Source organism: Colletotrichum orchidophilum, assembly GCF_001831195.1.
Source record: "Colletotrichum orchidophilum strain IMI 309357 chromosome Unknown Scaffold_159.1, whole genome shotgun sequence".
In the NCBI taxonomy this organism is placed as follows: domain Eukaryota; kingdom Fungi; phylum Ascomycota; class Sordariomycetes; order Glomerellales; family Glomerellaceae; genus Colletotrichum; species Colletotrichum orchidophilum.
This window is the reverse complement of record NW_019173115.1, coordinates 24,307-42,507: the sequence shown is the minus strand read 5'-3', so window position 1 is coordinate 42,507 and position 18,201 is coordinate 24,307. Positions and strand designations below refer to the sequence as shown.

Genomic DNA, 18,201 nt, shown 5'->3' with positions numbered 1-18,201 from the left:
TCGAAGTCTCCGAGGCGGGGACGGACTGTGGTGGCTGCCAACAACCCGCCCGGTCCGCCATCCATGCTGCTGGGAACTCGGAAAGCCCAACATGAACTCCGTGCGCTGGGAAGCTGCTCGTTTCCTCCCCTAGCTTACACAATCTTGTGCGCGACAGTTCGGGGTTTGAGTCCCCAACCCGGGAGACTGTCCTCCATGTCTGCAAGCAGTGACCTCATTGCCACCGGCCGGCCGGTCGGCTGGCGCACTGCGAACTCCGCACAATTCTTCGTCTCGGCCGTCTCTGGCGACACAACAAACTTAGAGCCTAGCTAGCTTGGCGGGATCACGGCTCTAGTTCGGTGGCCCCGGGGGGTTGGCCATGTCCGCAAGCATACGTCTGAGATCTGCTTCCACCATGGGTCTTGCTATAATATAGTCATCTGAAACCCATACATCTGAATCCCATCTTTTAACTAATATCTTTATCGAACATTACCTAGAGTCTGTGAGCATCTAAACATTGTAACACATCACCATCAAAAGATCGGCTCTGCAACTATTATCCACATACTTAATTTCAGCTCGTCTGAGCTTCGCCCCTGGTCAACACACTTACAGCCATGGAGGACAGGACAGCAACCAGAGGCAGCTACGGCACAACGACCTCTTCAGTCACAATGAACGGAGAACATCGAACTTCCTTAGATCAGCCTGCGGGTGGCTTTGCCCCCATCAAGACGGGAAAGAATGGCGACTCATCCGATGATGAAGACGGAGAAGTGTCGAGCCCTACGAGAGATACCCACCGCGACACGATGATGATCGACGAGGAGGACAGGAGAGAACTTCAGAGAATCGCAACCAACCTTTCGCGGCATCAAAGCTTGGCCAGCAACGGCCGCGCCCTGTCGTCCCACGTATCTTATGGCCAGGAAATCGCCGGCTCCAACGATCCCGCGCTAGACCCTTCGAGCAAATCATTCGATCTTGCAAAATGGCTCCAGGCTTTCATGCGAGCGATGCAGAACGAGGGCATCACCACCAAGCAAGCTGGTGTCGCCTACAAGGACCTCAACGTTTCCGGTACCGGTGCTGCTGTACAATTGCAGCAGACGGTCGGCGACTTCCTCCAAGCACCGCTCAGAATCGGCGAGCACATTAGCTTCGGCAAGAAGGAGCCTAAGAGAATCCTCAACAACTTCGATGGCCTCCTGAACAGCGGGGAGCTTTTGATTGTTCTTGGTCGCCCTGGCTCTGGATGCAGTACCCTCCTGAAGACGATGACTGGTGAACTCCATGGTCTGAGTCTGGCAGATGAGTCCGTCATCCACTACAACGGCATTCCGCAGAAGAAGATGATGAAGGAGTTTAAGGGAGAGACCGTTTACAACCAAGAGGTTCGTTTTTTTCGCATATCATTGTCTTGGCTGGCTTTGGCTAATTATCTTCGAACCAGGTCGACAAGCATTTCCCCCATCTTACCGTCGGTCAAACACTCGAATTCGCCGGCGCCGTCCGCACACCGTCCAACAGACCCATGGGCATGAGCCGAGAGGAGGCTCACAAGCAAGGCGCGCAGGTCGTCATGGCCGTGTGCGGTCTCAGCCATACCTACAACACCAAAGTCGGCAACGATTTCGTCCGCGGCGTCTCTGGCGGTGAGAGAAAGCGTGTCTCCATTGCCGAGATGATGCTCGCTGGCTCTCCCATGTGCGCTTGGGATAACAGCACCCGTGGCTTGGACTCTGCGACCGCTCTGAAATTCGTCAAGTCGCTGCGTCTTGCCTCTGACTTCACCGGCAGCGCCAACGCCGTTGCCATCTACCAGGCCAGTCAGGCCATCTACGATCTTTTCGACAAGGCTGTCGTGCTCTACGAGGGTCGCCAGATCTACTTTGGCCCTGCTTCCGCCGCCAAGTCTTACTTTGAGCGCATGGGCTGGGACTGCCCTCAGCGCCAGACCACGGGAGACTTTTTGACCTCGGTCACCAACCCCATCGAGCGAAAGGCCCGCCCGGGTATGGAGAACCAGGTTCCCCGAACTCCCGAGGACTTCGAGGCATACTGGCGCGCATCCCCCGAATACCAAGTTCTCCGCCAAGATATTGAGCAACACACCGATGATAACCCGATTGATCCTCATGGCCATGCTCTCACTCAGCTTCGCCAGCAAAAGAACGACAGGCAGGCGAAACACGTCCGCCCCAAGTCTCCCTACCTCATCAGCCTGGCAATGCAAGTGAAACTCACCACCAAGCGCGCTTACCAGCGGATATGGAACGATATGTCGGCTACAGCTACAACGGCCGTTCTCAACATCGTCTTGGCTCTCATCATTGGTTCAGTCTTCTACGGCACTCCCAACGCTACATCCGGTTTCTACTCAAAGGGCTCGGTCCTGTTCCAGGCCATCCTCATGAACGCTCTCACTGCCATTTCCGAAATCAACAGTCTGTATGACCAAAGGCCAATCGTCGAAAAGCATGCTTCCTATGCCTTCTATCATCCAGCAGCTGAAGCCATCGCCGGCATCGTCGCAGATATCCCGATCAAATTCGTCACCGCAACCTGTTTCAACCTCATCCTCTACTTCCTCGCAGGTCTTCGTCGGGAGCCCGGTCAATTCTTCCTGTACTTCTTAATCACCTACATCTCCACCTTCGTCATGAGCGCTGTGTTCAGAACCATGGCTGCCATCACCAAGACCATTTCTCAGGCCATGATGTTGGCTGGTGTGCTCGTCTTGGCGCTTGTCATCTACACTGGCTTCGTCATCAGAGTTCCCCAGATGGTTGACTGGTTTGGTTGGATTCGCTGGATCAACCCCATCTTCTACGCCTTCGAGATCCTCATTGCGAATGAGTTCCACGGCCGTGAGTTCGTCTGCTCCGAGATCATCCCGTCATACACTCCCCTGAACGGCGACTCTTGGATTTGCTCCGCTGTCGGTTCTGTCGCTGGAAAGCGCACTGTGAGCGGCGACGCATTCATCGAGACAAACTACCAGTACCACTACTCTCACGTCTGGCGCAACTTCGGCATCCTGGTGGCCTTCCTCATCTTTTTCATGGTTATCTACTTTCTCGCTACGGAACTCAACTCCTCCACCACAAGCTCCGCCGAAGTCCTCGTCTTCAAGCGCGGCCGCGTTCCCGCTTACCTACAGGATGGTGTCAACCGCAGTGCAACCAACGAGGAGATGGCCGTTTCCAAGGATGAGGATGCCGAAGCCAATGTCAACTCGATCCCGCCCCAGAAGGACATCTTCACTTGGAGGGACGTTGTCTACGACATTGAGATCAAGGGTGAGCCCCGCCGTCTGCTTGACCACGTCGGTGGTTGGGTGAAGCCTGGAACACTCACTGCCCTCATGGGTGTTTCCGGAGCTGGAAAGACCACTCTGCTCGATGTTTTGGCTCAGCGAACGACTATGGGTGTCATCACTGGCGATATGTTCGTCAACGGCAAGCCTCTGGACGCTAGTTTCCAACGCAAGACTGGCTACGTTCAGCAGCAAGGTAAGCACATTCTATTTGACAGGGGTATTTGACCATTCAGTTAACAATGTCCAGATCTTCACTTAGCTACCTCAACTGTCCGCGAGAGCTTGCGCTTCAGCGCCATGCTTCGCCAGCCCAAGACCGTTTCCAGGAAAGAAAAGTTCGATTTCGTCGAGGAGGTCATCGACATGCTCAACATGCGCGACTTTGCCGACGCCGTTGTCGGTGTCCCTGGTGAGGGTCTGAACGTCGAACAGCGCAAGCTTCTCACCATTGGCGTTGAATTGGCGGCTAAGCCGAAGCTTCTTCTCTTCCTCGACGAGCCTACCAGCGGTCTCGACTCTCAGAGCTCCTGGGCTATTTGTGCTTTCCTCCGCAAGCTGGCTGATTCGGGCCAAGCCGTCCTTTGCACCGTCCACCAGCCCAGCGCCATCTTATTCCAGCAGTTCGACCGCCTCCTCTTCCTCGCTCGCGGCGGTAAGACTGTCTACTTTGGTGATATCGGCGACAACTCCCGCACCCTTCTGGATTACTTTGAGGGCCACGGTGCTCGCAGCTGCGGCGATGAGGAGAACCCCGCTGAGTACATGCTCGAGATTGTCAACAACGGCACCAACTCCAAGGGCGAAGACTGGCACAGCGTCTGGAAGTCCAGCAACGAACGCCAAGATGTCGAAGCCGAGATCGAGAGGATTCACGTCGAGAAGCAGCACGAAGAAGTCGCCGGCAGCGAAGACGCGGGTGCCCACTCCGAGTTCGCCATGCCCTTCAGCACGCAGCTCATGGAGGTCACCGGCCGTGTCTTCCAGCAATACTGGCGCATGCCCAACTACGTCTTTGCCAAGTTCTTCCTGGGTATCGCCGCGGGTCTCTTCATTGGTTTCTCTTTCTGGAAGGCCAAAGGCACCAACGCTGGCATGCAAAACGTCGTCTTTGGTGTCTTCATGGTCATTACCATCTTCTCGACCCTTGTCCAGCAGATCCAGCCTCATTTCGTCACACAGCGCGCTCTCTACGAGGTTCGCGAGCGTCCCAGCAAGGCTTACTCCTGGAAGGCTTTCATGTTCGCCAACATCATTGTCGAAATCCCCTACCAGATCGTCACTGGTATCCTCATCTGGGCTTGCTTCTACTACCCCATCATCGGCATCCAGAGCTCTGTCCGCCAGATCTTGGTCATGCTGTTCGCTATTCAGCTTCTGATCTACGCGAGCTCTTTCGCCCACATGACCATCGCCGCCTTCCCCGATGCACAGACCGCCGCAGGCGTGGTCACTCTCTTGGTCCTCATGAGCTTGACCTTCTGCGGTGTCTTGCAATCCCCCGTCGCTCTCCCCGGCTTCTGGATCTTCATGTACCGGGTGTCGCCCTTCACCTACTGGGTCGCCGGCATCGTCGCTACCGAATTGTCCGGCCGACCCGTCACCTGCTCCGCCTCCGAGACTTCCATCTTCAACCCGCCCGCCAACCAAACATGCGGCGAGTACCTGGCGGACTACCTCAAGACGGCGCCCGGCCGGCTCCAGAACCCAGACGCCACAGAGTCATGCCGATATTGCTCTCTCCGCGACGCCGACCAGTACTTGGCCGGCAGCAGCATCTACTACAGTGAGCGCTGGCGTAACTTTGGAATTGTCTGGGCTTTCATTGTCTTCAACATTTTCATCGCTGTCGTTTCTTACTACCTGTTCCGCGTTAAGAAGTGGAACACTGGCTCGTCAAAGCCGAAGAAGGAGTCCAAGGGAAAGGAGACAGCGGCCCAATAGTCTGACGGCCTCAACTATTACAGTCTCATGTTATATGGGAAAACCATACAAATATCTTAATATTTCATGTTTTTATATAGCAAGCGTTGTTTTGAATATCCTTTGAGAGAACAATTAGATTTATAAACTACATATCCTGAGCCTCAAATTCGCAAAATCGACTTTTGGACACTCTGCTCTGCGGGGTTTGTGAAAACAGGGAACAAAACCTGCTTCTTCCAATCTACTCCACCAAACCTTTCTGATAACTTCGGACCATCCATAGGTCTCTTTGTCCATATTAGCCGTTCGATTGACCTTCCGCAGGATGTCATCTGTTGAAGAAACCAGGTCGACTCCGGCTGCTTGACTTCGACGCTTAGAGTGTGTACTAAATTTATATGAATACTACCTCTCCCCTTCTATACCTCACCCTAGTCTTGTTTTGAAAAAATTACACATGACGGGTGAGATGTGCTGGGCACGATACCGAAGCTAGTTGCCGGCGGTCTTTGAACGTTGAGCTGAGGCGAGACCTGTGGTTTTGCACTGCCTCTGCTGAAACGACATCCATATCGTCATTGGCCTGCGCATGTTGACTCTGGAAAAATGGTTCTGATATAGGAACTTGACTTCACTAAATTGAATTTTCTCTCTTGAGGGTGATCAATACGCAATCGTAGCCCATTAGTTTGCTTCCTATGGAGACGGCCGAGCTTGACGTGAGAAGAGCTTTACGCTTCAACCCAGATGCCTGTCACTGCTCAGTCTGTGTGGTTCAATCTAACAACTACCTGAAACTGCTTTCTCAAGTGATCCAAAAACAAAAAAAAAAACGATTCGGATGCTAATCTTCCACCAAGCTTATCAAAGACGCCCCGATTCGGTTTCCGGGGGGGTTATGCAAGAAATGGTCTCCCACCTCCTTAATCTTATCATCTTCCCAAGGAATCGGCCACAAAATCTTTTGATGGCGGATGACGTGAATTAACACAGGAAAGCTCAGAGATTTTCGTCTGGCCAAGAAACTTTGATAACAACTAAAGGCTGCATCCAATTGAGATTGGGATTTGGCTGCACAATTGTGGGAAGAATGGTATTGTGAGTCTGATTGTCGACGAACCATGATCCTAGTCACGGTCTAGTTGAAGGCAGGCAGGTATCTGAGAAGAGTCCAAACAGAAAAGCCTCATAAGATTAAATCACGTGGTTTCAGCACAGCCCATACCAGTTTAAGGGCTGTACATACGCATAAGGTATCTAAGTCAGTAAGAACAATGAAGGTGGTCGGCTTTGGAACTTGACCGAATCTGATATTGATCCAGTTCTAAGATACTTTGAGAACGCCGTCGTTAACCAACAGGTCTCACCGGTTGCGTTGCACGAGACACAAGGTTATTGGTTCAAGATGCAGAATCAACCGGGAGAATCAGATAACAAAGTTTGAGTCGGAAGACGGAGAAGTAGACGCAAGATCGCGGGCTTATCTGATTGTCCAAGTTTAGAAATCCGACATGGCTGTGTAAAAGGGGGTGATTTAAACCACTCAGAGCTCAATACCAGCGGTAAAGACCATGCATGTTCGTCTCAGGTTCACTGTTGGAAGTTTCCTTGGGCAAGGATGATCGGGTTTCCCTGTCGTGAATGGAGCACCCGATGCTCATTGTGACCTTACTTAAGCGGAAGCCATCCAGACCCAGTAGAAGAACCCACCTCAAAAAGTGCTTTCGGCCCTTTATTCTCTCGGCAACGCAGACCGCAAGCATGGCGTACATGGGGCTCTTTTGCCTTAATTAACTTGACAGACTAGGAAGCTGCTGCATAGCCCCTTGATGTCTGTTTTTCGAGGTTTTCGCACACATCTACAATTGTATTTCCGTAAATCCGCGATTTCATCACATTAGCCATGCAGAATGCACACTGACAAGGTCCACATATGCCAGATCTGTTGGAATCTGGATGAACATCTCTTGGCAAATGCACTTGGCACTTGAGCTTAAAATCCAATTGTCCTAGCGAGCGGTGCAGCTTCCTGATATAAACGTTCCAAAAAAAGCGTACGAACTAGCATTGGTGGCGCATGAGAGGGCCTCTGTTGTGTGAGGTTGCAATCGTTGTCGGGAATGACGTAGGCTGAAGCTTTCCTTGGTTCCCCTGATTAACTTTGGACGACTGTTCCCAAATCGGTAGCTGGAGCATGATTCAACTACTGCCGCCTTGTTGTGCACCCTCTTCACTCCTATGCCCTCAGTGGCCTAGCCGGGCTATGCTGGCAAGCCATGAGTAGGAGCCCCTGCAGGGTCCCGCCGATCTACGCAAATGCTCCCGCCGCGACGGGTTCTAGATCCCAGGAACGTTGGGTTCTGATGGTTGATAAGCATCTTGCGCTGTCAATTGTCGATGGATCGGTCCGATCAGATATCTATTCAGCGGTCGTCGGTGGCCAATGGCGTTCGGCACCGCTGGGCCCCAATTGTAATGTAAGGTACTCGGCTTTACCGGCCACGCCGTTCTCCACTGTACCGAGTCTTGAGGACGGTTACGTTGGTCCGTACATACTGCACTGACGAAATAGTAGGGAGAATATAGCTTTTCGGTCTGCCCTCGGAGCATTGCTGTGAAATCCGGTTTGACGGGGATGGTAGCTGTTTGTATCCGCGCGGGTGACGTGCTACTGATGAGGGATTTCGAGAGCTCGGATTTTAACTACGATGTTATTGAAATTTCTTCTACGAGTTTTGCATGATATAAACAGAGACCTTTGCCCTTGAGGATCCGGTTGTGTCTTCGATATCTGTACAAGTGTGTCTACATTCTCTTGTCTCACTTACACTCATTCTTACATTTGACATCACACAACACCGTGCAGCCATGCGAAGCTTCCTCACTACCTCCGCGCTCCTATCCGGAGCCGCGGCTTTGACCGTCCGCTGTAACAACGCCTCCAGCAATGGCTACGACTATATCATCGTCGGAGGTGGCACCAGCGGTCTGGCTGTTGCCAACCGTCTGACGGAGAACCCTGCCGTGTCTGTCCTGATCATCGAGGCCGGCGGCTCCGTTTTCGATAACGCCAACGTGACCAACCCCGGCGGATACGGTCTTGCCTTTGGCACCGACATCGACTTCGCCTATCAGACGACCAAACAGACATACGGCGGCGGATCGATCCAGACCATGCGCGCTGCCAAGGCCTTGGGAGGAACTAGCACTATCAATGGTTCGTGATGATGACTGACTTTGAAGACTAGACTTGGATGCTAACATCTTCAAGGAATGGCCTATACTCGTGCCGAATCTTCTCAGATCGACGCTTGGGAGAAACTCGGAAACAAGGGCTGGAACTGGGATGCTCTCTTCCCCTACTATCTCAAGACCGAGCACTTTCAGACTCCGGAGCCCGTGCGCCAGGCTGCCGGCCATCTTGAGTACCAGGCCGACGTCCACGGCGAAGAGGGTCCCCTTCTGACCGGCTGGACCTTTGGCCAGACCAACGGAACCATTCCCACTGTTCTGAACTCAACCTTCCAGAATCTTGGCCTTGACTGGAACGAGGACGTCAACGGTGGAAGCATGGTTGGCTTCTCCGTCTTCCCCCGCACTGTCGATCAGGCGAACTCCGTCCGCGAGGATGCCGCTCGCGCCTTCTACTACCCCTACCAGAACCGCACCAACCTCAAGGTCCTCTTGAACACCAGCGCTCAGAAGCTCACCTGGAAGAAGGCCGCCCTCCCCACCGCTGATGGCGTCAAGATCATTTCTGCCGATGGCTCCAGCAGCGTCGTCAAGGCCAAGAAGGAGGTCATCCTCTCTGCCGGCGCTCTCGTCTCCCCTCTCCTCCTGGAACTTTCCGGTGTCGGTCGCGCCACCGTCCTCAAGCAGCACGGCATCAAGACCGTCGTCGATCTCCCTACCGTCGGAGAGAACCTCCAGGACCAGATGAACAACGGTCTCTCCTTTGACCAGAAGAACTACACCTTGGACGGCACCCTCACCACCGTTGCCTACCCCTCCGTCGCCCATGTCTTTGACAACGCCGACGAGGTCGCTTCCCAGATCAAGGAGGCCCTCCCCGCCTACGCCGCCAAGGTCGCCTCCGTCAACGGCAACGTCACCCGCGCCGCGGACCTCTTGGAGTTCTTCCAGCTGCAGTGGAGCCTCATCTTCGAGTCCAAGATCCCCATCGCCGAGGTCCTTGTCAACGCCGCCTCGGGATCCTGGAGCAGCGAGTACTGGGGCCTTCTCCCCTTCGCCCGCGGTAGCGTCCACATTGGTGACAAGTCCGTCTCCCACGCCATCATCAACCCCAACTACTTCTTGCTGGACTGGGACTTGCTCGGGCAGGTCGAGATCGCAAAGTACATCCGCAAGCTGTACAGCACCGCGCCCTTCTCTACCTATGCAGGAACCGAGACCCGTCCCGGCGCGGACGTCGTCGCTGCCGACGCTGATGTTGAGGGCTGGGAGAGCTACATCAAGGGCAACTACCGATCCAACTTCCACCCCGTCGGCACGGCTGCCATGATGCCTCGCGAGAAGGGAGGTGTTGTCGACGCCAACCTCAAGGTCTACGGCACCGCCAACGTCCGCGTTGTTGACGCCTCCGTCTTGCCTTTCCAGGTGTGCGGTCACCTTGTCAGCACCCTGTACGCTGTTGCTCTGAGAGCTGCCGACCTCATTGCCGAGAGCTCGTAGAATATGACTTGGTTCTCAGGATGACTTTGTCAAATCCCAATTTTTTTTCTTCCCAACTTCTCAGTAGATATTTCAAGCACAACTAGATTGTTCATATTGATCCATAGAATAGAGTGTACATTACTTCTGAAGCTCGAGTATATTAGACTTTCTATTATGAGTTCGAGCCTATTTTCGTTGTCCGCTGATTTGCATGCGTCCTTCAACCCAAGCCAGTTATCTACTCACCTCAATCCCGCCCCTCTTCATGGCAATGAGTTTGGGTTTGTTTTTATCACATGACGTCTCACCAGCACATGTCAGGGAGCATTATTTTCTAGAACGTATGCATCCTTTACCCGCAGGGCTTGATACAGGTTTCCGCCTGTCCGCTATTGAGTCACACCCTGGTTAAAGCCCATGTTTGCAGATGTTGGGTGGCATCGAACGTTTTCCCTACTTAGCCATGAAAATACTCTTGCCCTATAATTTCTTTGATTTTAGATCTTCCCTGAGGTTATCATTGTTGCTGAGCCTTGCTACGTGTCTTGATACGAAATGGCGGGTTGTGCAGAGGCAGCGACAGCGAGGTAGTCATTTGACAGCTTGATGGCAGATTCAGCGAAAGCGGAAATAGATTATGATGGCAAAGTCAAGGGCAGCTCCGCATCGAGATGAAAGCAATCGCGGTCATTCCCAGGGATAGGGGTTGGTGACTGATCAAACTCCTTTCGTCCCGCAGGCGGAGAAATTTCATCAACTTCTATATATCGGTGACCTGTCTCCCTTCTTACACTGCGCTTGAAGCCTATCGCCAATCATTTTCAAGATACGTGTCTTAGCCTTCACCTCTGGAGTCCTCTTCACAGTGAGGTCCGTCATCTAGCTAGACAGACCTAGGAGAAAAGTCAGACTACCTAACATCAGCGCCCTTACCCAAACATCTGGCTACTGTTGCGCCAGGAACTCAGATCAGCAAGTCATCCCCCACAATGCCCAGACACAATGTTGCTGCACCGGTCATTTCGATGGCGCGAATTGTCACGGAAAGTGGAATCGTAATGATTCCAGGCCGAATGCTAGGTTGATAACCTGAACGGACTCACGTCATGTTGTAGTCAGACAGGAAGCATGATATGTTCTTTTTGAACACTGTCTGAGAAAAGCAGGTCAATAAGGGAGGCTTGATTAAGATCGATGTTATCTATAGAGGACACCTGAAGCATCGTATAAATATCATTTGTCGCAGCGCCACATGTTGCGCTGCTCAGAGTATTGCTGTATGAGACCGCTTACCATGGAACGACCGTTCCGTGGGCTCGCTCCGTAAAGCGCATGTACAGACTTCCCCTTAGAGGGGCCCCTCATAGCTGAGTTAAGCCACCTTCTACACTATATGTCTCTCGCTTGATTCTTCGCTTTGTGATACTATGAAAAGAAGTCTCGGAAATGATCATTTGGGGGTAATAGAAGTTCATATTCTAAGCAATATGGCCTCTGTTCCAGGCGGATTAGGCGAGAGTCTAGGCAGTATGTTTGACTTTTTAAAACCTCTTATTTACCTCAAACATAGTTGACGTCGAAGAAAGAGCCTAGCCAGAAGATTCTTATCAATTGATAGCTACGCAAGAGGTACGGTTAACTAGCGTTGATGCACAACTTTCCAAGGCCTACAAGCTATACCTACAACTGGGTAAATATCTAGACTTTAAGAAAAACTGTCAACTTTCTTTATTTCTAGGTGGTAAGCCATCATCATCAGTGCATGTTTTGACATTATATCCTATCGAACGGCGGCTAGAAGCTGGACGGCGGGGTTCATTGTCCAGAATCGAAAGAAGTTGTAGGTGATGAACTGTTGTTGCAATCGCTTGCTTTGACATTGTACCCCATCTAGCAGTAGTGTTTACGACGTCAAAGAGGCCTATCAAGCTTTCCCATCTCTTTCGAGTATACTTTGGCACACGTCTCTCTGTAGGTCACGACTTAACCCCCTGGTGTTGTTGGTTCAAGACTCATGCGTTGGTTGAACTCAGCACTTCATGGGTGTGCTGGGCGCCAGTCGCTGCCAACTGTGCAGGTAGACCGGTAAACAATGCGTGTTTCCGCTCGTGATACGCTAACATTTAACCACAGTGCCCCTAGGTGCCTTCCAGGTTATACCATTGAAGGGAGCAATCTCCACAAATTTGGGTTGGGCAGTCTTCCTTCACCATCAACTCGTTTCCAAAGCAATCCTACATTACTCACGCCACCGTCAATCAAATGTCGGCCGCAGATACATCAGATCCCACCACCAGCCAAAGCCAACCCCCTGCATCCGGCCAGATACAGACTTTCCTTCAATCCAGCTTCTTTAAGGAGCGACGCGCGCCTACACTTCCTAGCCCAGCTGAGATCAGAGCTCGCAACATCGAGGTGGGTGGTCTTTGGGCCACGAATTTTAATCGCCCACCACCCGTCATATACTCGTCGCTAGGGCTTCTTGTCAAGTATGGTGGTGATGTCAAACACGTCGAGGCTCAGACTCAGATGATGGTGCGCGAGCGACTACAAGGCAAAGTCCCCGTCCCTGAGGTCTTTGGTTGGGCCGAGGATGGACGCCAGGGGTTCATCTACATGGCCTTGATAGAGGGCGCGACCTTGCAGGAGAGATGGCGTGACCTAGACGAAAACGCGAGGTGTTCAGTTTGTGATGAACTGAAAGAAATGCTAGCGGCAATACGGGCTTTGGAGCAAGATAGTCATGATCCCTATGTCGGTAAGTGAGCTACCTCGAACTGTACAAGAATGTGTCAAGTCTAACATGCGGCCCTACTTTGTCAGGCTGTGTGGGCAAGCAACCACTGAGGGAGATTACCCTGGCCGATTATGAAACGTTGGCTGGTCCGTTCTTAGGCGCAGACGCCGTCCAGCAGTTCCAAGATGCGTATGGAATCATGATGGCAAGCGGTGCATCGCCCATTGTGTTTACGCACGCTGACCTCGTCGCACCCAACATCATGTTGTCGCTGGGGCCGAACCCGAAAGTGGCGGCCATTATTGACTGGGCCCAGTCAGGGTGGCTTCCTTCGTACTGGGAGTATTGCAAGTCGAAACGGTTGAAGTTGTACGAGACTGAATACTTCAGCGAAGCTCTCGAGGAAGAGTGGCAGACAAAGTATCTCCCAAAAATCTTGGACCCGGTGGATACCGAGACGTGCTACTATCCCTGGCTCTATTTTGTCTCGGGCAAGGGGCACTGATGGGAAAGATCCTTCATAATCCTCTCGAGGATTGGGCAGCATCAACGAAACTGCTCTTCAGCTTCCTGTCAAAGGTTTCTGGAACCTTGATATTCCTTCATTATTACAGTCTTTTACAGCGTCATGACACCTGACAATCTTCCAAGCCTTGCCCAAGCTCGCCCACATTCCCAACACCCAACATCAACCCCATCGCTAACACAGCATCCTCTACTTCCTCGACGCAACCTTTTCCGCCAGCTTATCAAATTCTCCCTTCTCCACCACGATTCCCTGACCCTTGGACTTCCCCGTTTTATGCACAAGATACCCCCCGACACCGAGTCCCACGGCAGCGATGGCCACCAGCGTCGGCCTATAATACCAGAAACTCAGGTCAGCCAGCCAGCCAGCCAGCCAAGAAAAAAAAACGCCTTCATCATTCAGAGCGCTCATCACTAGAACGAGGCATCGATAACTCACCAGCTTTGCGTGGCACCACTGGTAGGCGGCACGGGCTCCTGCCCGCCGGGCCCGCCGAGATCGCCCTCTTTGGGGTTATGCGTGCTCCACCGGACCTGGCGGGCCGCGGCGAAGGGTGCCGCAGTGGTCCCGGGGACGGGTCGCGCGATGGCGAGGCGGCGGAGAAAGGGAAGGGATCTGGCGGAGGCCATTTTTTTTTGGATGGGAATAGCCGTAAAGATTTTGATTCCGGTTGCTAGTCAACCAAGCTTCTCCTTTCTTGCAAAGGCTTCCCGTTAATAATCCTTCGACTCAAGATAAACTCGTCGCAAATCGGTTTCGAAGCCGCAAGCCAAAGCCTCAGAAGACGGGTGAAGTTGAAGTCAAAAAGTCGTCTGTAATTGGACGGTGACGACACCCCAAGGAGAATCTGGGGACAGGGCTGGGTGCAATGGACCCTCGAGGTGGCCGTGGCAGGTGCGTCATAGGTGCATCACTTTGCCCCAAGCCCCATTGCTTCATTATCCTCTCCCTTTTCCTTCCCCCCAAATTTCGAAACTCGTACAATGATTGGAGCGTTCGCAAGCGACCCGTGGAAGCCTTCTAGAACGATTCGAATTCCGGTTCTAGAAAACAAAGTCGGGCTTTGGAACCGAACTACGGATAGTGACTGCAGATCTCAGAGCTTGACTAATACAGGGTGCTCCCTACAACGTGCTCGTTACCTGACCTTGTTTTTCTCTTCTAGTCCACACAATTGCTTCGTTCCTTTCCTGAGCTATGCACACTGGGAACTCCACCAGCCGTTGTGTTGATCGATGCATGTGCATTGGAAAAGAGCCTGGAAAAGAGCCTGGGAAAGGAAGAGGAAACGACTGGGAGAGGGGGGAGGACAGAGGTGATTATCATAGTGCCAAAGAAAAGCAGCACATCCCTTGGTAGGTTTTCTCAGCAGTTCTAATGAGAAAGCACAGACACAAACAGCACCAATACGCCATGCCACCATGCGACAGCTCGCGCGATTTCCACCAACAGCTTCTTCACCAAGATCTCACCTCTCCAACACCACACTCATGTGGCAAAATGGGGCCAGAGAAGGAAAGTAGTCACGAAAAGTACGGCACTCAAAAAATGTATGGAGTGCTTTCCCTCCCCGCAAGATAAATCAGACCTACGTAAACCCGGAACCGACGAAATCCTCGTTAGGTTTGATATCAATATCCGACCGAGCTCCCCGGCCCCCGTTTGTCCCCCGAAGCTTCCCCCGAAGCTTCCATCGTATTCCCGAACTTCCCATCACAGCTCGCACTCGCACTCGGCGGCGCGGAGACCACGCTGAGTGCCATGCTCTCGGAGATAACGAGGCTCAACCCCGTTTGTACGATCAGGAAAATCAGGGATTCAATATCCGAGATACGGCAAGGCGAGAAGCCAGAGCAAACACGTCGTGGGTTGCTAGGATGTGGCACAATACAGTGAGTGTCCTAGTTCCAATTCTCATTCCTAATCCTGGTATCGCTGGCGTGGGGGTTCGGGGGACACCCAGCGCCGAGTCCAACGCTCCCGAGTCGGCCGAGGCCGTAATGACCACGCCACGACGAGGCTCCCTCCGATGGGTCACTAGTCATCCCCAAAGGAAATACGTTCGAAAACGTCGTATCCCGTCCCGAGGCTCCCACCAGTCCTCTTGGACCTATAGAGTACACGTATGGGACTTTGCATGCTGGATGCTTTAATGCAACCAGGAAAGAGCTGCAATCGTACGGAGGATGAGGTAAGATTATGGTCAATCTACCATAAAGATATGAACTGAGAGGTACTGTGTCATTGATCTATCTATCGTTGGTATCAAAGAAAGGGAAAAAAAAGGAAAAAAAGTAACGCCCCATTGCGTTGATGCCTTTTCGTGATGCAAATGCCATCGTCCTGAAATGCCGCAATCCTTCCCAATGCCATGCTGCTGGAAAAAAAAAATGAAAAAAAAGGAAGTACCCTGGGAGAAGAAGAATCCTCAAGGACGTAACCAAGACCGGTACTTTGCTTTCGCATAATAACCCGTTGGCTGCGTGTTCCCATGTGCTGTGAATTCGTCGTCTTCGTCCTCGTCCTCGGTGGTCCCATTATCACCACCCCGAGGCCGTCCGGCCGGTGGGGCAAAAGTTACCAACGACGACTGCCCCCGTTAATCTGATAGAGGTACCCATAGTGATATCCATCCCTCTTTCTCTGGCCCAGATTCCGAGACCCATTCACCACAACCGCGATGACGAACCGGCGTGTGACACCAATCGAAGGCTTCTTCTAAGCTGCCCACGACGGGACACTCCAGTATTTTGTCTTTGGAACGACCCTGACCTCGGGTGGATTCCACACAGGCTCCTGCGACATGCGCGCAGATGTAGACGCGGACGCATCGTTGGCAGCGCCACGAGCATTCTCATCCGACTCTCTAGCCTGGTCCATGGCCCCAACAACCCAAGACTTGATCTCCCTCAGCGCACGGCGCTTCTGCGTCTGCTCTCTGTGCTTGCTGCCCGACTCACCCAGCGGCAGCTCATTGTAGATCTTGAAGCTGACAAGCAGCGTCAGCGTCTTCAGCTGTGGGAACTGCCGGATGAGGCGGACGCCTTCGTGGCAGTGATTCTGGACCCAGCAGGGGCGGAGGCCCCATTCCATGGCCAGGTTTTGGAGATTGGCAAAGTTGGCTGCATCTGGCATGATTGACTGGGACGGTCCTGTAAATGTGTCAGTGGTTTGGGGGTTTTATATACGCAAGTTGCGTAGGTAGGGTGAGGTAAGGAAAGAAGAAGGTGAGAATGAGAGTGAGACTCACCTCTGTACATGAACAGGGTATCATTGCGATAATTCATATACACACCATGGCCCTGTGCCTGGAGGCCTCTCGAAAGATACAGCATCTCATACTGCTCGTCCCGCGAGCCGCGTCGGTCTTTAGACTCATAGAGCAGCTCGGCGCGGGACTCCCGACAGACGTGGAGAAGGGCTGGGACGCGGCGTCGCAGGCCGTAGCTCATGGTGGTGTTATTGGGCGAGCGCTCGATGACGGCGGGCTTGGGCGCTGCGAGACGCCATATCTTGGTACGGAGCTCGGGCGAGAGAGAGCCGAAGAGGTGGAAGGTGGGCGGCTTCACATCGCCGGAGAGGTCCAGGGTTGCCAGATCCGCGAGGAGGGGCCCCGGGTCCGAGTATGTTGAGACAAACATGGGATCGAGGGTGATGATGCGTAAGTTGGTGTTGGACGCCTGGAATTCCATGGTAAGGTGTGCCTTGGTTAGGCATGTAGTAGTAGTAGAAGAAGAAAAGTTGAATCGCGGCACTCCGTTCCGTGACGGCGGGGAGAAAGAGTTCGGAGGGGTGAAGATGAAGAAAAAGAAGAGCCCGGTCGAGGCGCGGCAACTATTCAAGGGGAAAGAGGAATGGCGGTGGTGGTATCACTTTCCGTTCCTGTTGTTAGAGCCGAATGAGGCAACGAGCGAGCGATGCAGGCCGAGCCTCGAGGTGGGATGTGGTCAGCGGGGCGCGGGAAGGTGCAGGGGAAGGAAGGAAGGTACGACGCGGGTATTGGATCCGTAATCTAGAACGACTTGGCAGGTCGAGATGAGGTGGGAGGTTCAGGTGAATGAGGCCTGTTCGTACTTGAGGTGCATTCGAATGAGGTACTTGTGTACCAGTACTGCCTTAGGTAGACCGGGCGGAAAAGCGGTGGCTTGTCGCCCTTGAGGAAGCAGGTGAGGATAAATGAGGATTTGTTTCGTGTTGTGTAGATAAGGCGAGTGAGTATTCAGTCTCTTGGTCCAAAGAGACTGACAGATCCAAATCTCCGTGTAAGAGAATTCTGGGCGAATATGAACCGGAACAGCAGACAGTGAGTGACACCCAGGTAGATGCCTTGGGGTGGAAGACGTCGAGTAAATGGACCGATAAAAGTGGCGGATAGCTGGCACTTCCTGTCAAGACACCTTGAGCTAGGTACGACCAAGCCCCCGAGGCGAATAAGAAGCCAACACAAGAGACGCCGAAGATCAGTGAGGCAATGAAAATTTCTCGGGTTGGATAAAAACCTGGTCGTCGCCCGCGCTGGCCGCTCGCCGCTGACCGCCGTGAAATGGCAACGGCACACGGAATATGTCCGCCCAAAGTAAGCTAACTTTTTTCCCTTCTTCTTCTTGCCCGTCTTCTCTCGCGCCAATTTGGAAACAAGGCAAACAAAAGGGCCGCCCGGCGGTCAGTGCAACAGCGACAACAGATGCCGCCTGCGTTGTCCCTACCTAAGGTAGGAGCTACCTTAATTTACCTTGTAGGTAGTATAAGCCCCCCCGGGACCCTCCCGAGACGTATCAACGGTTTATTGGCCCAGAAATCTCTTCAACGGCCACGACATGGCGCAAAGCTAGCAAGCACTGGCACTTGAAACCTGGGATTTGGCCGCCAGCTTGTCTAATTGATCTCATTGATGATTGTGGTATCAAAAATGGGGGGGCCCAACATCGCGTGTTGTGTCAGCTGTTTCTCGGCCAGACGTAGAATCATGCCAGAAAATCAGCGATGCGCGCCATCTCGCTACAACTTATTTGTGGAACCCTCTGCCACTGA

The 18,201-nt window shown here is 52.8% G+C and overlaps 5 protein-coding genes across 5 annotated transcripts, besides 2 other annotated features; 3 read left to right on the top strand and 2 right to left on the bottom strand.

Annotated features, from left to right (window-relative positions):
- Positions 1 to 602: 602 nt before the first annotated feature.
- CORC01_12605 (ABC-2 type transporter) lies at positions 603 to 5,248 on the top strand (the record flags this gene model as incomplete). Its single annotated transcript, XM_022624224.1, has 3 exons — positions 603 to 1,379; positions 1,439 to 3,500; positions 3,555 to 5,248. The coding sequence occupies 3 exons, from the start codon at positions 603 to 605 to the stop codon at positions 5,246 to 5,248; spliced, it is 4,533 nt and encodes a 1,510-aa protein (XP_022469260.1).
- Positions 5,249 to 8,098: 2,850 nt separating this feature from the next.
- CORC01_12604 (GMC oxidoreductase) lies at positions 8,099 to 9,922 on the top strand (the record flags this gene model as incomplete). Its single annotated transcript, XM_022624223.1, has 2 exons — positions 8,099 to 8,447; positions 8,502 to 9,922. 2 exons carry the CDS (start codon positions 8,099 to 8,101, stop codon positions 9,920 to 9,922), a joined length of 1,770 nt encoding a protein of 589 aa, XP_022469259.1.
- A 971-nt stretch (positions 9,923 to 10,893) lies between these two features.
- Positions 10,894 to 10,946: a sequence feature (Short protein (CORC01_12603, OHE92088.1) was converted to a misc_feature.).
- A 38-nt stretch (positions 10,947 to 10,984) lies between these two features.
- Positions 10,985 to 10,997: a sequence feature (Short protein (CORC01_12603, OHE92088.1) was converted to a misc_feature.).
- Positions 10,998 to 12,166: 1,169 nt separating this feature from the next.
- Positions 12,167 to 13,146, top strand: CORC01_12602 (phosphotransferase enzyme family protein; the record flags this gene model as incomplete). Its single annotated transcript, XM_022624222.1, has 2 exons — positions 12,167 to 12,662; positions 12,728 to 13,146. The coding sequence occupies 2 exons, from the start codon at positions 12,167 to 12,169 to the stop codon at positions 13,144 to 13,146; spliced, it is 915 nt and encodes a 304-aa protein (XP_022469258.1).
- A 210-nt stretch (positions 13,147 to 13,356) lies between these two features.
- Positions 13,357 to 13,799, bottom strand: CORC01_12601 (uncharacterized protein; the record flags this gene model as incomplete). The annotated part of the gene is made up of 2 exons (XM_022624221.1): positions 13,357 to 13,501; positions 13,609 to 13,799. The coding sequence occupies 2 exons, from the start codon at positions 13,797 to 13,799 to the stop codon at positions 13,357 to 13,359; spliced, it is 336 nt and encodes a 111-aa protein (XP_022469257.1).
- Positions 13,800 to 15,888: 2,089 nt separating this feature from the next.
- CORC01_12600 (uncharacterized protein) lies at positions 15,889 to 16,862 on the bottom strand (the record flags this gene model as incomplete). Its single annotated transcript, XM_022624220.1, has 2 exons — positions 15,889 to 16,322; positions 16,421 to 16,862. The coding sequence occupies 2 exons, from the start codon at positions 16,860 to 16,862 to the stop codon at positions 15,889 to 15,891; spliced, it is 876 nt and encodes a 291-aa protein (XP_022469256.1).
- Between the last annotated feature and the right edge of the window lie 1,339 nt (positions 16,863 to 18,201).